The following is a 22,663-nucleotide window of genomic DNA, read 5'->3' as shown; positions in this document are numbered from 1 at the left end:
GAAAGATAAAACTAAAAATTTAAAATCGAGCAGAGATGAAATCAAGTCAATCAGAAAGAAAGATATCAAACTACAGAAAATGTGCAGTACATGAAATAACAAATAATAGATATTTCTTGCAGTCTCCCCTAATTGTTTTGTCTCATTTACTGATAATTATATTAGACGATGTACCAGGTCGTGTCATTACATTTATTATAAAAAATTCTTATAAACATTTGTCATTTACACCTACCTACCTACCTGTGAACAGACAAATCAAATCTGAAATTAGCACACTTTCTGCATGTGATTGACCAAAGAGGGTATTGTTTTAGCTGTTTTTGAAAGATAAAACTAAAAACGTAAAATCGACACAAATATGAAATCAAGTCATTTAAAAAGAAAGATATCAAACTGCAGAAAAGTTGCAGTACATGGGATAACAAATAATAGATATTCCATGCAGTATCCCCTAATTATTATGTCTCATTTACTGGTAATTATCTTAGACGGCGTATTAGGTCGTGTCGTTACATTTATTAAAAAAAATTCTTATAAACATTTGTCATTTACACGTACCTACCTACCTGTGAACAGACAAACAAATCTGAAATTAACACACTTTCTGCATGTGGTTGATCAAAGAGGGTATTGCGTTGGGTGTTTTTGAAAGATAAAACTAAAAACGTAAAATTGACTTAGAGATGAAATCAAGTCATTCAGAAAGAAATATATCAAATTGCAAAAAAGTTGTAGTACATGGGATAACAAATAATAGATATTTCATTCAGTATCCCCTTATTATTCTGTCTCATTTATTAAAAAAAATTCTTATAAACATTTGTCATTTACACCTATCTACCTGTGAACAAACAAATCAAATCTGAAATTAGCACACTTTATGCATGTGGTTGACCAAAGAGGGTATTGCTTTAGGTGGTTTTGAAAGATAAAACTAAAAACATAAAATCAACGCAAAGATAAAATCAAGTCATCCAAAAAGAAAGATATCAAACTACAAAAAATGTGCAGTACATGGGATAACAAATAATAGATATTACATGCAGTGTCTCCTAATTATTTTGTCTCATTTACTGGTTAATATCTTAGACGATGTACCAGGTCGTGTCGTTACATTTATTTTAAAAATATCTTATAAACATTTGTCATTTACACCTACCTACCTGTGAACATACAAATCAAATATAAAATTTGCACACATTCTGCATGTGGTTGATCAAAGAGGGTATTACTTTAGGTGTTTTTGAAAGATAGAACTAAAAACGTAAAATCGACGCAGAGATGAAATCAAGTCATTCAGAATTAAAGATATCAAACTACACATGGGATAACAAATAATAGATATTCCATGCAGTATCCCCTAATCATTTTGTCTCATTTATTGGTAATTATCTTAGACGATGTACCAGGTCGTGTCGTTACATTTATTTAAAAAAATCTTATAGACATTTGCCATTTACACCTACCCACACCTGTTAACAGACAAATCAAATATGAAATTAGCATATTTTCTGCATATGGTTGACCAAAGAGGATATTGCTTTAGGTGTTTTTGAAAGATAAAACTAAAAACGTAAAATCGACACAGAGATGAAATCAAGTCATTCAGAAAGAAAGATATCAAAACAAAACACTCCAATTGAGTTGGTGTTTTCAGAAAATATTATTTAAGAATCAGGCACAAACGCCTTTGTTGCCGTTGAAAGAAGAAGAAAACGTCATTGTATAGCTAAACTAAAACTGAAAGCTATTAAAAGCTTTAAAATAAATAGGTTTTGGTCTTCACAAGGATAAACGCTGAACTGCATTATTGTGCAGGAGACCCAAATAAGAAGCTGATCTAACCCGAAGCAGTTTTCTTTTGCTGGAAAACGACAGCATAAACTGGGACTATAACACCAATGGCGACTGCAGACCAAACACCAAGGGTCATCTTCAGCTTCTGATTGGACATCCTGTCTAAGTTGTACATGTGCTTAGCATGAAGATAGAATGGCTCATCATGGCCATGTCCTCCCATTCTTGTTACGCTAGTTGAATGGATTCCTCTGCTCACTGTCGAAACAAAAATGTTTTTAAACATACAGTAAAGATGAGATGTATAAAAGCATCAACCTTTTGGAACTTGAATGAAAGGTTGCTTATAGAAAGTCAGATGCGAAGATAATGAGCTTTTAAACTTCAAACCTAAACAAAGGGAAGTTTCAAAGGACCAAAGCAAAAGAAACTACTAACATAGGCCCAACGACAGTATTGAAAGTTCGTGCAACGCATGGGATGCAGCCATTTTAATTAAAGAGAGCCAGAGGGAAACAAAAGTTTACTTGCCACTATACAGATGAAAAGATAGTCAAAGCACGATAGACCTTGTTGCAAGTCTGATAAAAGCAGTGCTAGCACTTAAGAGGCTAAAGCATACTGCAGGGATGATTCTTATTTTCATGAGAAGTTTCAAGAGCAGTCTTGTTCTTATAGTTGAATAAACTGCATCACTTTCATACATCCAAAGACCAAAATCACAAGCTAGTGCCACTAGTTTGTAAATGAGGTTTTACCTGTCAACATAACTAGAACTTTTACGGGTCACTAGGATATTACAAATTCACTTGACAAGTTCTCAAATATCAGATAAAAACAGAGAAAACAAGATGCTGCTTTACGTCAGAAAATGCACTCAAATGCCAAACAATTCTGTGAATTTGCTTCAATGAGAAAGCACTTGAACTGATTATTCCATATTTTGGCTCATTCTTTAAACAGTATTACATATTTTGGTTTATAACATTACCCCATGTAATCTAACAAGTGGGTCTGGGAAAAAAAATTTCCCCAAAATGGTGAAAAATGTGAACCAATTCCAACAAATGGGGTTGTCAGAAATTATATTTGTATGGCGAAAAAGCATATATTTTCCTGTCAACATAACTATAATTTTTAAGGGTCACTACAAATTCACTTGACAAGTTCTCAAATATCAGATAGAAACAAGGAAAAGAAATTCTGTGAATTTGCTTCAATGGGATAGCACTTGAACTGATTATTCCATATTTTGGCTTTCTTTAATCAGTATTAAATATTTTGGTTTATAATAACAAGAAGAACATACCTGGTGTAATCTAACAAGTGGAGTCTTGGGGGGAAACTTTTTTCCCAAAATGGTGAAAAATGTGAACCAAGTCCAATAAAAGGGGTTGTCAGAAATTATATTTGTATGGTGAAAACGCATAGACTTTGGTGTTTATAGTCACCTTTTCGAGAATATAATTTTAATTTCTAACAACCCCATTTATTGGAATAGGGCCACATTTTTCACCATTTGGGAAAACATTCATATTGGAATGCTTCATTTGAAGCAAGAGGAGTAAAAATTCAATGATTAAGTGGGATATATTAACACACTACTATCCATCTTAATAGACTAGTCCTGACCAAAACCAAAGACCTAAACTTGGAAGGTTAGTGATGTTCAGCTGTAAACGATCTTGAAGCAATTATGTGCAAAGGTCTTTGATGTAGAATATCACACAATGTATCTTTCTTCAGCCAATACCAACTCGCTATCATCTTAAAGGGTTCAAGATAAAAGACACAGAGAGTACAATTAACTTTATTTGGCCTGAAGTCTGAAAGGGACTATTTGGAGCTTCAGCACTTTTCTCAGTAGATGTTTCTAATGACATGCAAGAGGGTTAACATAAGAAAAGTATATTCAATTCTATCTGCAATAATCACATCTAACAAAATTATTTCAAAGACAGCATCTAGCAATTCCAGTAACTCATGTGCATGTAATTTACATTGTTAAACATCGACGAAAGAAATCACACATTTGAGCTCCATCAAGTCTTTCAATAGTGCTGTCAAACAAGGCCTTTATAAGCTTCAAGGTACTCGTAACAAAGTCCTATGAAGCACTCTAGAGGATACTTGGGTAAACAATTTCTGTATTTTCAAATTTTGATTCGTAAGAATGATTCATATGATCTCTTTCTTCTGCAAAATCAATTAAGCCCCATTGATTTCCAATGCCCTGGCTCTACTTCTGCCATGGATTTTGTTGCAGCAGGTTCACCAAGACATTTGGAAGAGAAAAAAGAGGTATGAAATACAAGGGCACAGATTTCAAGATTTGTACTGTTGCAACAACTAACAAGCTTCAACCAAGGAATAAGGATGATATTCGGTTTCCGCTCCTCTCTGGTTACTAATCTCTCCAGCTCCTCCATTTGAGTCTCTCTCAAAGATATTACAAGTGTTCCTTTAACAAATTAGTATGTTCAGATTTTTTTAGTTAATCCAAACATTTTAAACAATGTTCTCTCAAAAAACACTTCAAACAATGTCAACAGGTTTCTCTCTTCCTCTATTTCCTCTCCACTGCCAGAAAAGAATCCCCTCCCTTTCTTCTGTGTTGGATCATGGTCAATGCCTCCATGGATGCACTTTGATTATGAAAGTTTACCAATTCAAGCCCAAAAGAAAAAGAAAAAACATAACCCTATAGTTTCTTTCACGTTTGATAGGCCAAGCATATAATAGATATATGTTGGAATTTCACAGACTGGTATATCACCTTTACAGATGATGTGCGCTTAAATGAAAAAATGAGGATTCATAAAGCCAACTCAACTTGTTTGGGACTAAGGCACAATTGTTGTTGTATAATGTATCACATTTACAGATCGAGCTGCTCAAGGTATAATCCGTTGTCCACCACAAAAAAATCCTCCAACAAGCTCTGTAACACTGATTTTGTTTCTCTTTAGGTGAAAACCCTATTTTTCTCTACTTTGGACTAAAGAGAACAAGAAAAAGCCACTAATACAATAACATTAAAGGGAAAAAGCCCCAAGGGCTTTGGTCTACTGGTAAGAGCACAACACGTGATGTGTGAATTATGCACACATCATGGCTTCGAATCCTGCCACATAAAAAAGCCCAATATTAATTAAAATGGAGAAGGGTAAAGTGGTAGGGTCATTATCCATATCATGAGGCACTCGCCCTCAGGGCTTTCTTGATTATAAAAAGCGAAGGATTCGCCTGAAAGTCTACATAGTTAAATCTCAATTGATAGGAAGGAGCCTCAACTTGAACTAAGAATCCCAGATAAGCTTGAATTTGCACTCACTAGATGGATTTGCTATTAACAGTGATAGTTTAGCTATATTGAAGGTAGGAGTTTCTCAGGGATTTCCATTGAACGGATAGATATCCTCAACTTCCACTTTTCCTTACAGACCTGCCAGCCGTGGGACTTCAACAGCTACTTTCACTTAACATTTCACAATCCTTGTTCTACCCCCTTATGAAGGAAGTGCTACCTTTGGTTTGAATTGGTGTTGGACTTGTTTACGTGAAATTCTTAATAGATTTTGGGCGGAAAAGAAGGGATTCTAGGAATTCTCATCTGGCCGTGGGAGGAGGAAGCATGGAAGACAGAGAACTGACTGGAGGAAGTGTTGGGGTAAAGCAAAAACACTATGCTGGAGGAAATGAAGAGATTAGTTACTCGAAAGTAGCCAGATCCAATTTCTTGAGATCCAAAAAATAACCCCTTTCATCATCATAGCTAGAGCAAATGATGGCCAACATAAATTTATGATTGGTCAAGTGTTTAGTCACTAAATTAAGCATTGCAACTCATAAATTTTGATAAAGTATGTGTGACTTACAAGACAAGGCACAGAGCCTTACAGTATTGTCAATACAACACCTTGTTAAATTGCGTGAACACTTACAGCTAAAAGCTTGAGATATTCCACTATGAGACATTTTGCTTTTATTTAATTATTTTAGGTTACATGCAGCCCTGGCCAAACATGGGAAAAGTAGATGGGTGACGAAGCCTAGCGTTTATACCAGTGTTTAGGGTAGCATGGGATAACATTATAGGATTTCGGTCCTATTACGTTGCGGTAAAAAGCGACAATGTCCCGCTTCACGCTTTAAGTGAAGCGTGAAGCAAAATGCTCACTTCATTGAAGTGAAGCACAATTTAAAAGAAAAAAGACCAAAATAAAGAGAGACAAAATATATAAGTAAAAATTCATATTAAAAAACTAGAAAAAGGTTCCCCTTTAGTTGTTTTATCACAAAAAAACATACAATTGTTGTCCTATTGGTCTCACTAACTTTTTACCCATGCTGGGTCAGCCATTTTTGTATCGCAGATAAGATTTAAGAAAAATAATCAACATTATATTTTTATCACTATTAAGAAAAAAATTCAACAACATTTTAGTCATTGTTAAGTAACAAAACAATTCAGCAATGTATATTTTAATCACTGTGAGGGAAAAAAATTCAGCAACATATAATTTAAATAAACAAAGCTAAACAAGGCAAAGGAAAACAGAATAACGAACAAAGTGGAAAAAAAGAAGAAAAATCCTAGGCTAGATGCACCAGTAAGAAGAAGAACTAGGTAAGTCATGCCTCTTTTTATTCTTTAAATTCGATCACTTATTACTTAAAAAAAATAAAAGCTTTACTTTTCTCGCTTCACCGCTGCTTGTCGCATCGTGCTTCAAGCCCAAAATCGGTCGCTTCTTTTCACATGCCTCGCTTCAGCCAGCTGAAGCGCTCGCTTTCCTCAACACTGGTTTATACCATATTGAATTGCATGAGTTGCCCCACCGGAGAGTATAAATTACTAGACAGGTGACACTTTTATTTAGTTTTAAAGGCCTGCAACACTTTTAATCATCTAAACGCCTTTAAAACCCAATAAGCAAAATTATACATATTTGAGTTTGTTGTATACACAAGCAGTATGCAACTCGTTATCTTGAAATGTACTAAAGTTAGCCACCAACCCCGACTAAGTTATTCTCTTTCTCCTAAGAGAAGAACCCATAAATAGCAGAAGAATATTTTGGGAGAGAAATGACTAATTTAAATGGAAAACCCACCCAGAAATGTAGTTGGTGAGTGATTGATCCGTGGCTAGAAGAACATGTTGTTAGCTATCTTTTGTCTCACATATGATCACTTTACTTATGTTTAAGTTAATTTTATTTACTTGATACTTAAAATTCACATTTTGTTGTGTAGGAGATGACTTTGCAAAAACAAAAGATGATTTGGAGCTAAATTGGGTAAAAACAGGCTTTCAAGTCTGAGTAGAAGTATAAGGCATGGAAAGGACATGATTTTGAGCTAAGTTGCTCAGACTCGGGTGCGCGTGTCTGATACAGGTGCGGATCTAGAGGTCAGATCCTTCGTGATCTAATTTTTAAGATTCGAGGATATGGATCCATGTAGGGATACGGGTGCGAGGATTCGCCTAAAAATAATTAAATTATCTAAAAATAGAGTTAGAAAACCTAAATAATGAGATATTATGTGGAGAACTTGAGGAGAATCCTGAAAGGAGATTAAAAGAAAAGGAGTGACATAGAAATTAAAAAGGTAATCCATTTTCTTCAATTTCACCTTAGCTTTTGTATTGATTACAGAAATCATTAAAATTGTCAAGACTTGCCCCATAAATTTTGGCTCAAAGTACACATAATCGGTTGAACAAATCGGACACGGATCCCACACCCACACCCATGTCGTGTCAACATGGGTGCGGCACCAAAAGTGAAGAGTCCAAGCAACTTAGATTTTGAGCACATGGACTAATATTAAGCTAAAAGGGATCAGATACAGCATAGAAGTTTGAGTAAAAGTCTAAGAAAAATGATCTGGATCAAGTCCGAACTCCGGAGGTCACTGGACAAAGTGTGCACGACGCCAGCCAAGAAAAGCAAAAAAGCTGAAAAATTAGCCTGGTCCGAGTGCCACACGCCAACCCATGTGGGGCACCAGTGCATTTTTTCTTTTGGTCCTGTCTGACAGAATTCAAGTCTCTGAAGTTCTGACTTGGTGCGTAGTGCCACTCACCGCACCGCACAGCGCACAAAATCATTTTTGTCCCTTCTAGAGTCCATTTTAGTTTAGGAGATGTGCTTGAGTCGTAGAGAGTTTCTCCCCAGTCCACATTATAAATACACCTTGTACACGAATTTTAGGTCATATATTCAGGGGATTAAACTAGTTTAAAGGACAGAAACACCAAAGACAAAAAGGAGATTCAATGAGGGCTAGAACAACACCTCAAGCGACATCGATCCTAAGCATTATTCTATCTCTTCACTTGTAATTTGTTAGTTCTTAGGTTTGTGCTACATGATTGTTGTACTTGACTTGATTATATTGATTTATCCTATTGATTTAGTTATTCAATCTTGTTCTCAATTATCATATATTGCATATAAGATTGGATAGGCCTTGTTCTTGAACTTGGGCATCGAGAAATGGATTCTCGTTTAGAATAGAAATGAACCTACTCGCCTTGCTTAGTTAGATATAAGAAATATAAATATGTTCTTATTAATGATAATTCCATAGGGATATATGTGTTATAGAGTAATTTGAAACGGCAAATAGGGACTCGGGAGAGTTTATAAGCAATATCAACCCTGTGATTAGTAGACTACATATTAATTAGTTAATTCTCATGGATAGTTCTCAACAGGATTGGTAGCTACCATAACCCTAGGATCTCACACTCTCCTGAACTCTCCTCATTTTTATTACTTGCATCTTTCATAGTGTCGTTGTAGTATTAGTTAGATATACTCACTTCTTGGAATGGCTTGAATAAATAATATGTATTCAATAAATAGTTAACAACACATCCTCGTGGGATCGATACTCTACTAATCACTTTATTACTAGTCAACCATGTATACTTGCACGTGTGATGGACCTGATCAGTAATGGACCTGCAATCTTTCGGTCATGCTACCTAATAAGCCTAACAATTTTATCTACACCTCATTGGCCCAAAAAATATTTCTTTTTTCCCCTGTGACTATTCTTTTTTTAATTTTTCTTGGGCAGGGTGGGGATTTTACAATTCAATCAAGCAAACCAGCAGAGAAGTTCACAAAACGAATAGATCTAAAGAAAGATAAAAACCCATCAAAGTATATCGAATAAAAATCACAATATATTAACCAAACACGAAAGAACATATTCATTCCAATTTATTTGGTGGATTCTCAACTTCAACACAAGAAAAATAAAATACAGTACAAAATTGAAAATAAAAACAAGAATAAGAAGGGGCAGGAACAAACCGGAGTTGGAAAAGACGGATTGGGAGGAGGTGATAAGCTTCGATGCACACGACCTCAAAGCCATCGCTGCTGTGTGTGTGAGAGAGATGGACAGGAGTTCTATGGGGATTTCTAAAGGCAGGCAAAATTTGAGTTTTGCATATTTGATTTTATAGGAATGTTATATATTTTTTTTTTGGAAAAGGGTCAAAAATATCCTTCAATTTTGGTTTATTAGTTGACTATACCCTGCCATTAAAATAAAGTTATTTATGCCCTTGCCGTTACTAATTTCACCATTTATACCCCTCAATTGACAGAAATTCCCAAATTGACTCAAATTAACCAATTTTATTTAAATTACCCAATTTAAACCCGAACCACCTAATAATATAAACTCATTTTTATTCATCTTCATTTATGTTAATCTTCATCTTTAAAATTAATTTTAAAAAATCCAATATAATAACAAATTAACAAGCAAAAGTTGTAACAATGCCCAAAAATACAATAATATCAAACCAAAAATTAAAATAATCAACAACAAAGTGTAATAGCATACACAAACTTGAACAACGAATATGAATGAAAAATTATTGGAGTTTGAACTCCCTAACCAAATTTGAAACACAGAGAATAGAGTGAAAAATGCAAAAGAAAAATAAATCATCACAAAATATAAGAATGGAAAGAAAATAGAGGGTCAACGGAAAATGGGGTGAAGCTCGGTCATGGAGCTGTGTTGGTGTTGTCAACTGGTTTGAGAAATGGGTTCGTTGATTTTGGCATTGGGAGAGAGGTTGTGGTGGTTGCTGATTTGCAGAGCCTCGCCGGAGTTCATGGTCATTGTTCACCGGAGTTGGAGCCAAAAACACATATACAATAAAAGAAAAGGGAGCGGACTGGCAGTGAAACGTAAAAGCGGAAAAGGGAGCAGATTGGCGGTGAAACGTAAAAGGGGAAAAGGGAGGGGACTGGCGGCAGTCGCTCTTCGCTGGAGTTCGTGGATGGAGAAGGTGGTTTTTGCTAATTGTTTGATGGGTGTTTTCAAATGGATTGTTTACAGGTTGTTTTTGAAAAGGAACCCAACATTAAAGATAGATGAACAAGATAGAACAAAAATGGATTATATTATTACGTGGGTCGGGTTAAAATTGGTAATTTAAGTAAAATTGGTTAATTTTAGTCAATTTGGGGATTTATGTCAATTGAGGGACATAAATGATGAAATGGCAAGGGCATAAATAACTTTGTTTTAACGACAGGGGTATAGTCAAGTAATAAATTAAAATTGAGGGGCATTTTTGACCCTTTTCCCTTTTCTTTTTTTTCTCCTTTCTCATTTTATAGGACTTTTACAAATTTAAATATTATTGGATAGTTAAAGTAAACAAAAATCAAATTATTGTTTGGTTTTTTAAAAGTTTAAAATTAAAAGCTCACAATAATGCTTACTCTATTTTTAAAGTTTAAAAACTCACCTATGAAAATTTTGAGATCGGTATAATGCATACTCTATTTTCGCAACTGAATTGATTATACATGATTAAAAGATAGGAAAAATTAGCAGTTAAGTCATAATAACTAATATAATTAGTCAAAGTAACAACACTTTAAAATATTTATTTAAAATGACAGAATGACAATATTTTGATAAAATAATATGTATTCAGATTTTAATATTTTAAATTAATTTTATTTATGGAAACAGATTTTAGTATTTTAAATTATTTTTATTTATGGAAAGAGTGCTACATTGGACCAAAATATGAACCAATAGGCGTGTAAAGTTAAGAAAAAAAAAAACTAATACCATTAAACCTTTTTCAACAAAGTTAACGTTTCTTCCCCAAATATCATGTTTCTTCCCCTCTTTCACGTTGCATGTTTAGCTCTATTGAAGGTGCTAATTTGTTGTTCTTCAAGAAATTTTATGAATTCAAGCAGATTTTTCGGTTGGCAAGGTAATTTCCATCATCCTTTTTGATTTTTTTGATTTGATGTTTAAAGCACCTATTATATACCTTACGGATTTTCAGTCGAAATTTCCAATTTTGATGTGATTTTGTTTGAACATTCATCATATATTTATGATTTTCAAATTTTTCCGATTTTTTTTGTGATTTTATTTTAATTTTTCAGATTTTGTAGATTCTAGAAACTCATATATATGTTTATTTTGTTTGATATTTTTTACATTTCAATACTTGATAATAACAAATTTGTTTTTAGGGTTTTAGATTTTGGGGAAAGCATCTGATTGTCTACAATGAATGATTCAATCAGAATTACTAGAGGTATACCACATAATATTCAAAATTTTGGGGATTTTCCCTCATTTGATTTGTGTATTACCCAAGGGTTGCTCGAAAATGTAGGATCTGCGGCTAGAATGGCACATGAGAGCTCTTCCAAAAAAAAGAGGGTTTTGTGGTCTGAAACCCCTGATGATCAAGGAAAAGATAGAAGTGATGAAGTATTACTTTCTGTCGATGAAGAGGTATTAAATTATTTTGAAACTATTTTTGTATGTTATGTCCATTGTTGATTTTGTGATTGCGTGTTTATTGTTGACATTCCAGTGTTGGCATAATGCATGTTTTTATATGCTTGTAAAAATGTAAGGTATGCCAAATTGTGAATTAACCTCATATGCACAAGAATTTCATAATCTTTTTGTCAATATGACTAGTATTGTACAGTATAAAGTTGTCTTGGCAACAATGTAAAAAAATATCATATTCTTCCTGTTGAGAGGATGAATGTCAGGGCATAAATTTGTATTATATGCATGATGAAATATCAGAAACTACATGTCTATTATTCTTATACTAGATAGTTGTATAATATATTATATTTTTTCAGCACCGTTATGTATTCCAATTTATTAGTTTTATAGTATGAGTTCATTATGTATTCTATTTTTGGGTTCATATTAATTTTTTTATCTCATTAATATTCACAAATTAGAATGAACATCCAAGTTTTCATAATGTTTTTCAATTTGTCATATAGGTAGTTTCTTTTATCATATTTTGTTATCTAGAAATAGAATTATAGATCAATAATTTTAGAAGTATGTATTCATTTATTTGAACATGTGCAGGCAAGTGAATTTTACGTCAAAGATCAACCAACAAAAGCTCCACATATCCAATGTGTCTTTAACAATGGCATAAAAGCTGACTTGATTAGAAATTTACATGAGCATGTATATAATGTATTTCGCGAGAGCACTTGTTTTGGTAATTACATGCAAATGCATGGATGTTGTGCACGCGGACAAATACATAGGTGCTGCATGGCTTTGGAACTCAATTGTAGTTCTCGTCGAGCTTTTGTCATGCGTGTCAATGGATCTACGCTTCGTTTCACTTTAAGAGAATTCGCTTTGATTAGTGGATTAAACTGTGTCAGCGAAGAAAAAGATTTCATTTTTGATACAACAGAACCAAATAGGTTGATGGAACAGTATTTTCAGGGTGTTAAGTTGATCAGAAAAGTAGATATAATGGAGAGTTTTGAGGCAAAAGTGTGGGGTGATAACGATCATGATGGCTTGAAGTTTGCCATATTATTCTTCATCCAAACAGTTATTTTTTCAGGTGAAAGAGTTACAAAAAAAGTTCCTAGATTACATTTTGATCTGGTTGAAAGCGGTATGTACAGTCAGTTTCCATGGGGTAAAAAATATTTCTACTTGTTGATGAAGAGTTTGAGCAAGAAGATGGATAGTGAAAAACAGTTTTACAGAATCGGTGGCATGCCTATTGTCATTCAAGTATGGTTATATGAGTGCAGTTCAAGTATTGATTTTCAAGTTGCTCAAAAGGTTGATGACCACATTCCGAGGTTACTCAACTGGCAGACGGCCAAAGAGATTCCGAGATACAAGAAACTAATGAGACCATATTCAGTGATGTTAATAACAAGGTACTTAATTGAAATATATTCAATAAAAGTTAAGTTATATAGTTTTATTATTGTTTTTATTATAACTAGTAACAATTTTTTTGTGGTTCAGTTTAAATTCAGGAACATTACCCCCAATCAAAGGGAACTTGCAGTATTGCAATTGCCACCAGAGGGTATCGAGAATCAAGGTGGTATTCTGATTCATCAGATGATGAACCAGATGAGGTAATAAGTCATTGTAAAGATTCTGACGATGATTTTCAAGAACATCCTCCACAAACAGTAAAGGTCAAAAGAAAAGGAAAAGTTGGTTCTTCACCGTCGCCTGTTAAAAAAAGGAAAAAGAAGCAGTTGACTGATGGATCCAATCAGGTTGCACAAAAGTTGGAACCTCGTGTTATTGTTAAACTGCCGGTGAAAAAGGATATTGTATCCAAAAAGGTACCGAAGAAATCTAAGGTTGTTTTAAAGCAGACTGAATCTGTATCTACAGATCAAACTAATACAACATCGAAGGATTCTGACATTCCAAGAGCAAGCGGATTTGAAGTGCAAGTCTGGTTGAAAGAGCTGTCAGATTTCAGAAAAGAAGTATCTAATATTTAATACATCTTTCTCAGTTTAACACTTATTAGCATATTCAATTTTTATTAAGCTACATTATTATGTCCTATTTTCAGGTTAAACAAGAGTTTGTTGACATTCGCAAATTGATCAACGATAACTTCAAGACTGTTTTGACAACCATTAATTCTAAACAGAATGAGCAGGAGGTTTGTTTGAAACAAATAATATAATTTAATGTACTTCAACTATTCATTTTTTTTAATGAAATATGTTATAATATAACACAGGTCAGACATTCTAATGATCCAATTGTACCTCCAAATTTAAACGACGAAGAGAGGTATATATCACCATATACTTCAATTCCTGAAGTTATATCAAATCAAGTGCAGGTAGTTCAAGGTGACAAATTGGGATCTGGTAATTTGGAGGTACTTGTAGTTTTTGTGTTAGTTGCAACTTTTATTAATTTGGTTCAATATGAATCTATATATCTATTATTTTATCAAACTGTATTCAGGAATATTATTATGGTTTATTTTACGCAATTTGAATTTATTAACCTTTTATAAAGTTGTATCCATTACATTTGATAACATGTTTCTTGGCTTTTTATTTCTCTGTTAAGACTATCAACATTCCAGATGTTAGTGATACAAAAAGTGTTGTGCCCCAGGTAAGTCAAGTTTTTTATTGTACTTTCTACTTAATACATATATATTCATTATCCTTTATAAACCTATTATATTTATATTTGTATACATGTATATACTTTCAATGTAGCCTTTTTCGGTCAAACTGTATCCAGCAATCTTAACACGGTTTATACTTTTCAAATGAATTGGACAAGGAGTTTTCACTGTTGTATCCATTAACTAATATTTGTTCATGTGTTCTTATTCTTTTATGCTTGTTTTAAGACCATCAACAATCCAGATGGAATAGGTTCCAAATCTGATGATCATGAGGTAAGACAGGTTTTAAATTGTATTTTCGATTAAATATCAGTACTCCATTTTTTGTTGTGTTGTATATACTAAAATGTGAATACAATATACAGATTTGCCTTAATTTTCAGATCTCAATACATGTTCAATTTCATCTTATAAATTCCATTTATAATTTTTCATATTATAAGGTTTTTTGTCTCAACACTCCTGTTCGAAATCTGATTAAAGTGGATGAAGTATTCAGTTCTCCAAGACTTATAGATCCTAGAGTATGTTATTTATTTTATAGGCAGATTTATTATATGATTATTAGTTTTATTAGATTTAAGGATGTTATATCTTTATTAACTTACCAGGTAAATCAGCCAAGCTTTGTATTTGATATACCACAAAAAACATTCTTGGGAGATTCTGAAAAAGCACATGAACATGATGAGGAACAATTCCCATGTCCAGTCCCTATCCAGGCTATGGATCCCATGAATATGACCACAGATTCACAGTTTGAATTGGACGATCAATTCATGCCTAGTCTCACTTCTATAAAGAGTAGCATCGCACCTCAGCCAACCATAATTGCAGGACAAACCGCACAGCTGCCAACTATCATTGCAGAACACTTGACAAATACGGCAGATCAGACCACTATCGATGTCCAGTTTGGTACGAGCGGAGAAAGAATTATGCATGATCAGCCCATCATCAATAATGAACAGACCCCGTTACCTACGCGTAGAAATAGACGTCCAGGTCCTTATAATATATCTCCGTATCTGACCAATTTTGGATCATCTGCTGGTATAGTATTCCAATTTTTTAAACATTTTTTAATGTAATAATTTTTTTGATTGCTAGTGTTAGTGTGTTTAATTTATTATTTTGTAACCATTTCAGGTAGTTCATCAAGTCAGCCCCCTATTTTTGAACTGAAACACCCATTCATATTTGATTTGATCTCTGGCAATTATGATATATCTTTGTGGGATGCATTTCGTTCATGGGTCTGTGATGGCTTGCTTACAAAGCACGATAAAAAGTAAGTAGTTGAGAAATAATTACAATATACTTTTACAACATAACTATTTCAATTTTTGTATTCGATAAAATGTTTGTTCAGATTTTAGTTTTTGTATTCGGTAAAATGTTTGTTCAGGTAAAATGATTAAAACATATCTATATCTGGGTTATCTTGATAAAATTTGTATTTCATTGTTGTTATTAGTAATTATATTTATTGAATTGTATATTTTTATTATGTTTTTAGGAATCATGATCAGGACCATTACAAGAAGCATCTAGCTCACTTCCCTGCTGCCATAAATCTTGGCGTTCTCCTAATAAACAATAAGAACTGGTTCTATAATCTGTATTTCGAAGGACAGTTATTGAACAATACGGTAGTAATTATTTATCTTCATCTTTACTAACAATGTTGATTAGTAGTTACATTATTTATACCTTTGTTTTTAAATTTTTCAGCATATCGATGTGATTTTCTATTATCTCCGTAAAAAAGCTAAGTATGAAATTGGAAGCAGCTACAAATACACAACTGTAGATTGTGTATTTAGTTCAAAGATTTCTTCTATTTGGGAAAAATATTTGGATTTAGACAATGATGTTGGTTGTGCTGATGAAGAGCATGTCATTGGTGAATACATTAGAGGGTACAGAATGCATGCTGCTATCCCTTGGCATATGGTTGATCATGTTTTTGTTCCTGTCCATGTTAAGAATAAATTCCATTGGGTATGGCTGTGATTTCATTGAATGATAAACGTATCAACGTTTATGACTCATATAGAGCAGCAGGCCATGATGCAGCTATCAAAACAGAGATAGTTAAGCTGTCACAGTTGATCCCTTTAAAATTAAGAGTGAATGACTATTACAAGAATAAAGGAATTGATGTATCGCAGGCTCAAGAAGAGAATGAGTTCTTTGATATAGTCTTCATTGATAATGTTCCTCAACAGACACATGGGACTTTGTAAGTTTGTGTATTTTTTTGAATTCACCATTATCAAATCATCAATTTTATATTGTTTACTTTTAATGTGTTGTATTGTAGGGATTGCGGTATTTATATGCTAGCTTTTGCCGAATACCTATCATACGAACAAGGGATCCCAATGGGTAATTTGGATGCATCATTTTTACGGTCAAGATACGCTACACTTCTTTGGAATTATGGCCAACAAAAGAATGATGCCGGAGCAATAAGTGACAATGAAGCACCTCCGCGACATAGCAGGCTTAATGTAGCATTACAGGATAATGATACAATTCAAATACACTAGTCACTGTCTATTTTTTGGTGTGTTAATATGCATTAGTTTTTGTATTGCTGTGGAACCCTTCTAAAGTTTTCCAGTCCTGATTTTATTAATGTAAAAAATCCTGATGTTTTGGTTCAATCTTCTTAGTTAATATAATTTTAATATTTTGAAGTTCAGGTTTTATATTCATGTATATATTGTACATGTCTTATCATTTTGCAGGCATATTACCTGCATACTTTGGTTACATTAACTTTTGGGATACATAATAGTTTATGTATTATTTTTTTTAAAAAAAACAACAGCGTCCAAACTAAAAAAAAAATATACAATTTCATGTTGTTACTATTTACACGTATAATGGGATACAAAAAGATTGTATGCATTCAAATAAAAAGAAAACATATATGAAACGAAAAAAAAAGCAAGCACTTTCAAGTGTTATGCATTATTTATTGGATACAAAATTTACAATATATGATGTTTGGGATACTAACTGATATTGAAATACAAAATGATATTGAAATACATCATGATGTTTGGTATACTAATAAAACAACACTTAATATTGAAATACAAATACAATAATTTAGTTTGAGTAGAAATTATTGTATTTGTTATGTATTTTGACCAAAAAATGTATCTTGTATGCATTCAAATAAATAAGAAAACATATATGAAACTAAAAAAAAGCAAACACTTTCAAGTGTTATGCATTATTTATTGGATACAAAATAAACAATATATGATGTTTGGGATACTAACTGATATTGAAATACAAAATGATATTGAAATACATCATGATGTTTGGTATACTAATAAAACAACACTTCATATTGAAATACAAATACAATAATTTAGTTTGAGTACAAATTATTGTATTTGTTATGTTTTTGACCAAAAAAGTGTTTTCAGTATTATTTTATTTTTACTACTAATTTGTATTTATATTTTTTTGTGCTACATACAATTTTACACATACAATTTAAAGTAACTACACGTTAAATACAACAAATATAAAATAAATTAATAACATGTATATGAATAAATTTCGAGCGAAAACATATACAAAAGAGAACCAGGATACTAAATATATAAAATAGAAGGCATTAGAATTTGGGATACAATTCCACTCTAATAAGATATAAAATTGAAGCATTATCAACTAAACAATACGTGGTCCATTCCTACATGAACGCCTATTGTGCCCCTTAAACCCACAAGTACTGCAAGAATTCTTGCTCTTCTTCCCATATAGCTCGATGTACGCCTTGTCACGATACTTCTTGGATGGCCTTCCAGGTAGCTTTTTGTACTTTGGAGGCCGCACTATGTCGTCATTAATATACCCAGGTACATTCCACTCGTTTTGATCAGGTAAGGGAGTAATTCGAATTTTGTATGTATCCAACAAGTTACTTGGCTTGTACATGTCGGAACAATATGGTCCAACATCAAGATGTTTCTTCTTTAAAACGGCCCAAGCATGCGAACATGGTATTTCATCCAATTGAAACCTCTTGCAAGTACAAGTTTTATTTTCCAAACAGACAATATAGGTTCTACCTTCGTGATGAACACTGTACACATAATTATTTGATGGTACAATCTACAACAAATCAGATATGTTATGAATAATGTACGCATAAAAAATCAGCTATGCTATATAATGTTGATAAACATATACAATGTAACAACATACCTTCATACGTAATGATGCCTCTTCATTAGCAACAAGCATCTCTTGAGGTTTACCACAAAGTGTGGTGAAAGTATGTGAAGCAGACGTATGATTTTTTAAATTCCATCTTGCAAACATCTGTCTTACTTCCTCAAGAAAATCGTATACAAGTAATTCCCTTGCTTCAACCAGACATGCATTTATGCACTCAGCTATGTTTGATGTCATAACAAATCCTCGATCAACTGTTGCATATACCCTGGCCCATTTTTCATAACCTGTCGATTCCAAGTAATTCTTTACACGAACATCAACTTGTTCAACCTTTTCCATCAATTCATCGAATTCAGATTGTTTGTATGCCTTTGCCATCCTATAAAAAACTTCCAAAAGACTATTGTGTGACTTTTTAAATAGTGTTTTCACATTTTTCCACAGATGCCAAATACAGGCATAATGAGGGACTCCATCAAATACCCTTGAAACTGCCTTTATAATACTCTCGTTTCTATCGGATACAACACACATGTTATCTTTAACTCCATGAGCCACTCTAAACTGTTCAAAAAACCAAGTCCAGTTCATTTTCCGAATCAATAATTCCATATGCTAGCGGCAATATATTTCCTATATACAGAACATTGATAAAATTATTAATTCATTAAGAAATACAATTTTAAGTACTGAATCAAATTTCATACATTATAATTTGAATACCTGCTCCATCAACAGTACTCGCAGAAACAAATGTACCATTATACGTCCCCCTGAGATGGCTGCCATCAACTACGACAATTGGTCTACAACATTCAAAACCTTTTATGAACGGGAAGAGAGAAATATAAAGATACAAAAACTGATTTTCATCGGTTTTCTTCATTCTTATATGTGATCCAGGGTAGGTAGTGTCCAATATGTATAAGTAGCTCGGCAATTTACTATAAGATCCAAATGGTGTCCCCCTTAAAGAAATTACAGCCTTTTCCTTAGCCTTCCATGCCACTGCATACGATACATCTACTCCAAGTGCAAGGCTGACATCTTGTTGTATATCCTTTGGCGTTAACTTCCTTTTACGATCAACTAATTTGGGTTGAATCATACCTCCAATAAGATTGCTTGTTGCCTGTCGATGATCATACACCTTATCTTTCAATGGACATGTGTGCTCATCTACGAATTTTCTAATTCTAAACATTCCAGATTTATTGATACTTGACGACTTCAACATCCATCCACATTTCTCAGACACACAAACAAGTGTATAACTGTTTGAATATTATACTATTAGAATTTGTATAATACAAACTAAATGTTGATATTATGTAAAGTCAAGTTGAAAATACCATTATAAAAGAAATCCAACCCAAATACATACCATGTTTGACTTGATCTGTCTGTTCTCCATTGGAATCTATGCTCAATTGCGTATTGCATCATCACAGATTTTAAAGTTTCCTTGTCCTTATAAACTTGATCTTCCAATACTACCTTATGTTTGGTGTTTGTAATAATGTCGCAATTCATGTAATCGTTATTGTTCGGCACACTAAGCACTAATGCTTGTGTATCAACTATATCTTCTCCATCTATTCCACACATTCCAAATCCATCTTCCAAAATATTTCTATCAGCCAATTCACAATCATTCACAAATACGGATACACATAGAGGATACTTTGCCAATTCCTTGTTATCTTTCTTCAAAGACACATACACCCTCACACCCATGTCGTTTGGTATTTCCAAAGGTGCATTACTACCCTCTATTTTATACCTAAGTTTCACACTGTTGAAGCTCAAATCAACACAAATTTGCTTAGAAACAACATCTAATAATTCCCTAAATGTCGCATATTCTTTTATCACAATTGCTTCTATATTGTAATCAACGTAGCAATTATCCTCGTTCCACCTTCCAGAATGCATGACTAGAAAACTAATGCTTCCCATAACTACATTAACAAATATATATTTGATAATCACATAGTTGCAGTATTCTAAAACAAAAAAATTGTATCCAATATCAACCAACAAAAGCTCCCATAACTATTTTTGTATGCATACATTAACAACACCTTCAAAATAACAACTGCTTCAAAACTAAAAAAATATATAATTTCATATTGTTAATATTTACAAATAAAATTGTATTCATTCAAATAAAGAACAAACAACTATGAAACTAAAAAAGAATCAATCACTTTCAAGTCGTATGCATCATATATTGGATACAAAACATATGATTGTTCATCAGCTTGTTCATGTGCTTTTTATGGATTTCAATGGAACTGACGTCGAAATTTCAATTAAAATTTCAAACCATACAAAGATTTAACCGATTCAAAATAAACAATACCTGATGTCTAAATTTCTTGTATTCAATAGAACTGACGAAATTATAGTCGTTGAATTCGAAAACATCCGATTTAACAATATGCCGAATTCGATTCGAAGAAGATAGGAATATTATCAATTGAATGATTAGGAAGAAAAAACTTTTTTTGCAAATTTTTGTTTGGAATTATTAAGCACAGAAGACCAAAAAAGGGTCCACAGAAAGAATGGCAACATTCGCGCTTTTGCAAAACGTAACTGAAAAGCTTTAATATCGTTTTTTCCTTTTTTGATGTTTTATGTTACATGTTTTTCTCTATTTTTTTATTAAGTATTTATATTCTTTCAGATTATCAAAATATAATAAATACATAAATCATCCTTTTAACAAACTAAACTATTGTCATTTTTAATAAATAGTTAAAATGTTGCTAATGAGTCCCACTAAAGACTTAAATATTGTTGTTTTGCTAATTTTCCCTAAAAGATAATATATCACCTTTAAAAATATGGGTCCATTTGTCTTTATGTTTTTCACAATTTTTAATATAGATTGATTTGTTATAGGTCATACGGATTTATATTGGCAAACTAACGTTGAAATAGTTTAAATCCAAAATTAAAAAACATGACTTATATCTTATGGAGATTTATATCTTTTTATTTATGATTTCTTAAGTACCATATAAAATAAAAAGTGATCAATTAATATGAAAGGATGAAATATAAATTGAAGCAACACCCCTAAAGGATCTCAAAGATGTATAAATATAGTCACTATAAGGATGTGTTTTGTACGAATGAAAATATTTTCTTGGAAAACAAGTTGATTTCTAATTTATTTTTTCATGTTTGGTTGGTAAGTAGAAAATATTTTCTAATTTTTTTATGTTCGATTGGTGAATGGAAAATATTTTTCAGAAATATCTTTTCGCTTTGGCTTGAAATTAGAAAATACTCTTTAGGAAAATAATTTCTGAACCAAAAATCAACCCCGATAATCGAGCTAGGACCCGACCACGACCCCGACGATCGTTCCAAAATCCGACCCTGAGATTTGACACAGGACTTGACCCAAATTTTCGATCTGAAATATTTTTCAAAAATATTTTTTTTAAAAAAAAATTGACAGGGTGACTGGGAGGGGTAAGGGTAGAGGTGGTGTAAAAAATGAAATTTTAAAAATTTGAAACATTTTTCAAAAATAAAATTAACTGGGTGCGTGGGGGGGGGGGGTAGGGGGTAGGGGGGTTCGGGGCTGGCGTAAAAATGATTTTATTTTTTTTAAATTTGATTTCAAAAACAATTTTTTTAAAAAAAATTGACGGGGGTGGCTGAGGGTAAGGGTTGCGTACTATAAAAATTTGAAATATTTTTCAAAAATAATTTGTTTTAAATTTTCTTTTGACGGGGTGGAGTGGGTGGGGTTGGCGGGGGGGTAGGGTTTTACGTGGTGGTGTAAAACTGAAATTTTTTAATTTTGAAATATTTTTCAAAAACACATTTTAAAAGAAAAAAAAAATGAAGGGTGGGGGGAGGCATGGGGTCAGGATATGGTGTGGGGTAAAAACTAATATTTTTAAAATTTGACATATTTTTTCAAAACAATTTTTTTATGGGGGTAGGGGAAGGGTGAGGTAAAAATATCTTAAAATTTGAAATAATTTTTAAAGTTTTTTTTTTTTTTTTGTTTGGAGGAGTGGGGCTAGTTTAGGGGTAGGGGTTAAAAATATCTGAAATTTAAAATATAATTTTTTTATAATTTTAATTTTTTTATGGAGCGGTCGAGTAGGGGATACGAGATAGGGTATAGAAAAATGT

General features: G+C 32.8%; 3 protein-coding genes across 3 annotated transcripts; 1 reads left to right on the top strand and 2 right to left on the bottom strand.

Moving 5' to 3' along the window:
• Positions 1–1,621: 1,621 nt before the first annotated feature.
• On the bottom strand, positions 1,622–9,272 carry LOC125809362 (uncharacterized). Its single transcript, XM_049489018.1, has 2 exons — positions 9,135–9,272; positions 1,622–2,058 (listed from the first exon to the last, which is right to left on the bottom strand). The coding sequence occupies exons 1-2, from the start codon at positions 9,196–9,198 to the stop codon at positions 1,844–1,846; spliced, it is 279 nt and encodes a 92-aa protein (XP_049344975.1). The 5' UTR covers positions 9,199–9,272; the 3' UTR covers positions 1,622–1,843.
• Positions 9,273–11,505: 2,233 nt separating this feature from the next.
• Positions 11,506–16,845, top strand: LOC125809393 (uncharacterized). Its single transcript, XM_049489041.1, is given in 17 exon segments — positions 11,506–11,613; positions 12,220–13,015; positions 13,018–13,046; positions 13,138–13,216; positions 13,219–13,469; positions 13,545–13,619; positions 13,709–13,801; positions 13,883–14,026; positions 14,224–14,271; positions 14,516–14,563; positions 14,734–14,814; positions 14,902–15,343; positions 15,440–15,581; positions 15,810–15,942; positions 16,025–16,295; positions 16,298–16,535; positions 16,617–16,845. Coding segments are annotated over 17 exon segments (3,207 nt in total).
• Positions 16,846–17,989: 1,144 nt separating this feature from the next.
• LOC125809392 (uncharacterized) lies at positions 17,990–18,877 on the bottom strand. Its single transcript, XM_049489040.1, has 2 exons — positions 18,527–18,877; positions 17,990–18,433 (listed from the first exon to the last, which is right to left on the bottom strand). Exons 1-2 carry the CDS (start codon positions 18,875–18,877, stop codon positions 17,990–17,992), a joined length of 795 nt encoding a protein of 264 aa, XP_049344997.1.
• Between the last annotated feature and the right edge of the window lie 3,786 nt (positions 18,878–22,663).

The sequence above is a fragment of the Solanum verrucosum genome, unplaced genomic scaffold, assembly GCF_900185275.1.
Source record: "Solanum verrucosum unplaced genomic scaffold, falcon-dt-bn FXZP01000062.1, whole genome shotgun sequence".
In the NCBI taxonomy this organism is placed as follows: Eukaryota; Viridiplantae; Streptophyta; class Magnoliopsida; order Solanales; family Solanaceae; genus Solanum; species Solanum verrucosum.
The sequence above is the reverse complement of the archived record's forward strand: the minus strand, read 5'-3'. Positions and strand labels throughout refer to the sequence as shown.

Coding starts and splice junctions, on each gene's coding strand:
- LOC125809362 (XM_049489018.1), bottom strand. CDS start 9,198: ATGGCTTTGAGGTCGTGTGCATCGAAGCTTATCACCTCCTCCCAATCC. Junction 2,059..9,134: donor ATCCGTCTTTTCCAACTCCG/GTTTGTTCCTGC, acceptor TTGTTTCGACAG/TGAGCAGAGGAATCCATTCA.
- LOC125809392 (XM_049489040.1), bottom strand. CDS start 18,877: ATGGCAAAGGCATACAAACAATCTGAATTCGATGAATTGATGGAAAAG. Junction 18,434..18,526: donor AGGCATCATTACGTATGAAG/GTATGTTGTTAC, acceptor GATTTGTTGTAG/ATTGTACCATCAAATAATTA.